Raw genomic sequence first — 1100 nt, forward strand, 5'->3', positions numbered from 1 at the left:
GGTGTACACAAGCCAATAGGGCCATTAACTTGCAGATTCTATTTTTCCCTTTCCCTCAAGATAAATCAAATGAAAAACACACAATGACATCTTCCTGGGTGTCATGGAGGCAACTGCCTGGAAGGTCCACTTTTGCTTTCCTATGACAACTTCATTTTGCCCTGAGGGGCCTTCTCATATAAGGAGGGCTGCTCCTCTGCATTCCCGACATTCCCTGCTTGCCCTGATAGTGGTGAGGGCTTCTTCTCAGAAGACTGGTCTTCTGGCTTGCGGGCAATCAACAGGCGGCAGGTGAGCAGGATTCCAAACACCAGAGCATGGGCGTAGCGTTTGAGAGGATCTCCAACTAGCTGATGGAAGAAGAGCACAGCCAACACCAGCAAGAGTAGGAAGAAGTTGGCCACATCTTTGGGACGCCCAGGTACCAGGGTCATGACAATGCCACAGGCCACCTCTAGAGCACCAATACTTTTGCGGAGGAGAATGGAATTGATCCCCATTTTCTTCAGCAGAGGGAGGGCTCGGACATAGCTCTTGTAAGCACGTTTCTAGAGTGAAATATCATAAGGAATGCCACATTTAGCATGATTTTAACATTAGAATGAAGAAAACACAAGCGAGGTCCTCTTTCCCCACCATTCCCTTTCTATGTCCCCACCAGGTCCATTTTTTTTTTTTCAGTGTGGCCCCTAAGTAAAGTCCTTGTAATTAAGATGAGAAAAAAGCAAGGAGACTTCTGAGGTTCCTGTGATTTAAACCTTAGTAACAGCACAAAAGAGAATTTAGCTTTATAGTTAAAATTATTTTCTGAGTATAAATCATAAACAAAACTAAAAGCATTTTAAGAAGCTTAGGGGTGCTTTGGTGGTTCAGCTGAATAAGCATCCAACTCTTGATTTCAGCTCAGGTCATGATCTCATTGTTCTTGAGACCAAGCCCCGCATTGGGCTCTGTGCTGACAGCGTGGAGCCTGCCTGGGATTCTTTCTCTCTCTCTCCCTCTCCCTTGCCCCTCCCTGCTTGTGCTCTCTCACCTTCTCACTCTCTCTCTCAAAATAAGTACATAAATAAACATTTAAAAAATAAATAAAGATATTGTAA

General features: G+C 44.5%; 1 protein-coding gene across 1 annotated transcript in view; it reads right to left on the reverse strand.

The window, feature by feature from the left end:
• Positions 1 to 24: 24 nt before the first annotated feature.
• TMEM35A (transmembrane protein 35A) overlaps positions 25 to 1100 on the reverse strand; it is a 10860-nt gene continuing 9784 nt past the window's right edge. The window contains exon 4 of the mRNA XM_077745298.1: positions 25 to 548. Within this exon, the coding sequence (XP_077601424.1) occupies positions 141 to 548 (408 nt within the window). The 3' untranslated portion in view covers positions 25 to 140. The remainder of the gene's footprint in view (positions 549 to 1100) is intronic.

Source organism: Crocuta crocuta, unplaced genomic scaffold (assembly GCF_008692635.1).
Source record: "Crocuta crocuta isolate KB4526 unplaced genomic scaffold, BGI_CrCroc_1.0 scaffold588, whole genome shotgun sequence".
NCBI lineage: Eukaryota > Metazoa > Chordata > Mammalia > Carnivora > Hyaenidae > Crocuta > Crocuta crocuta.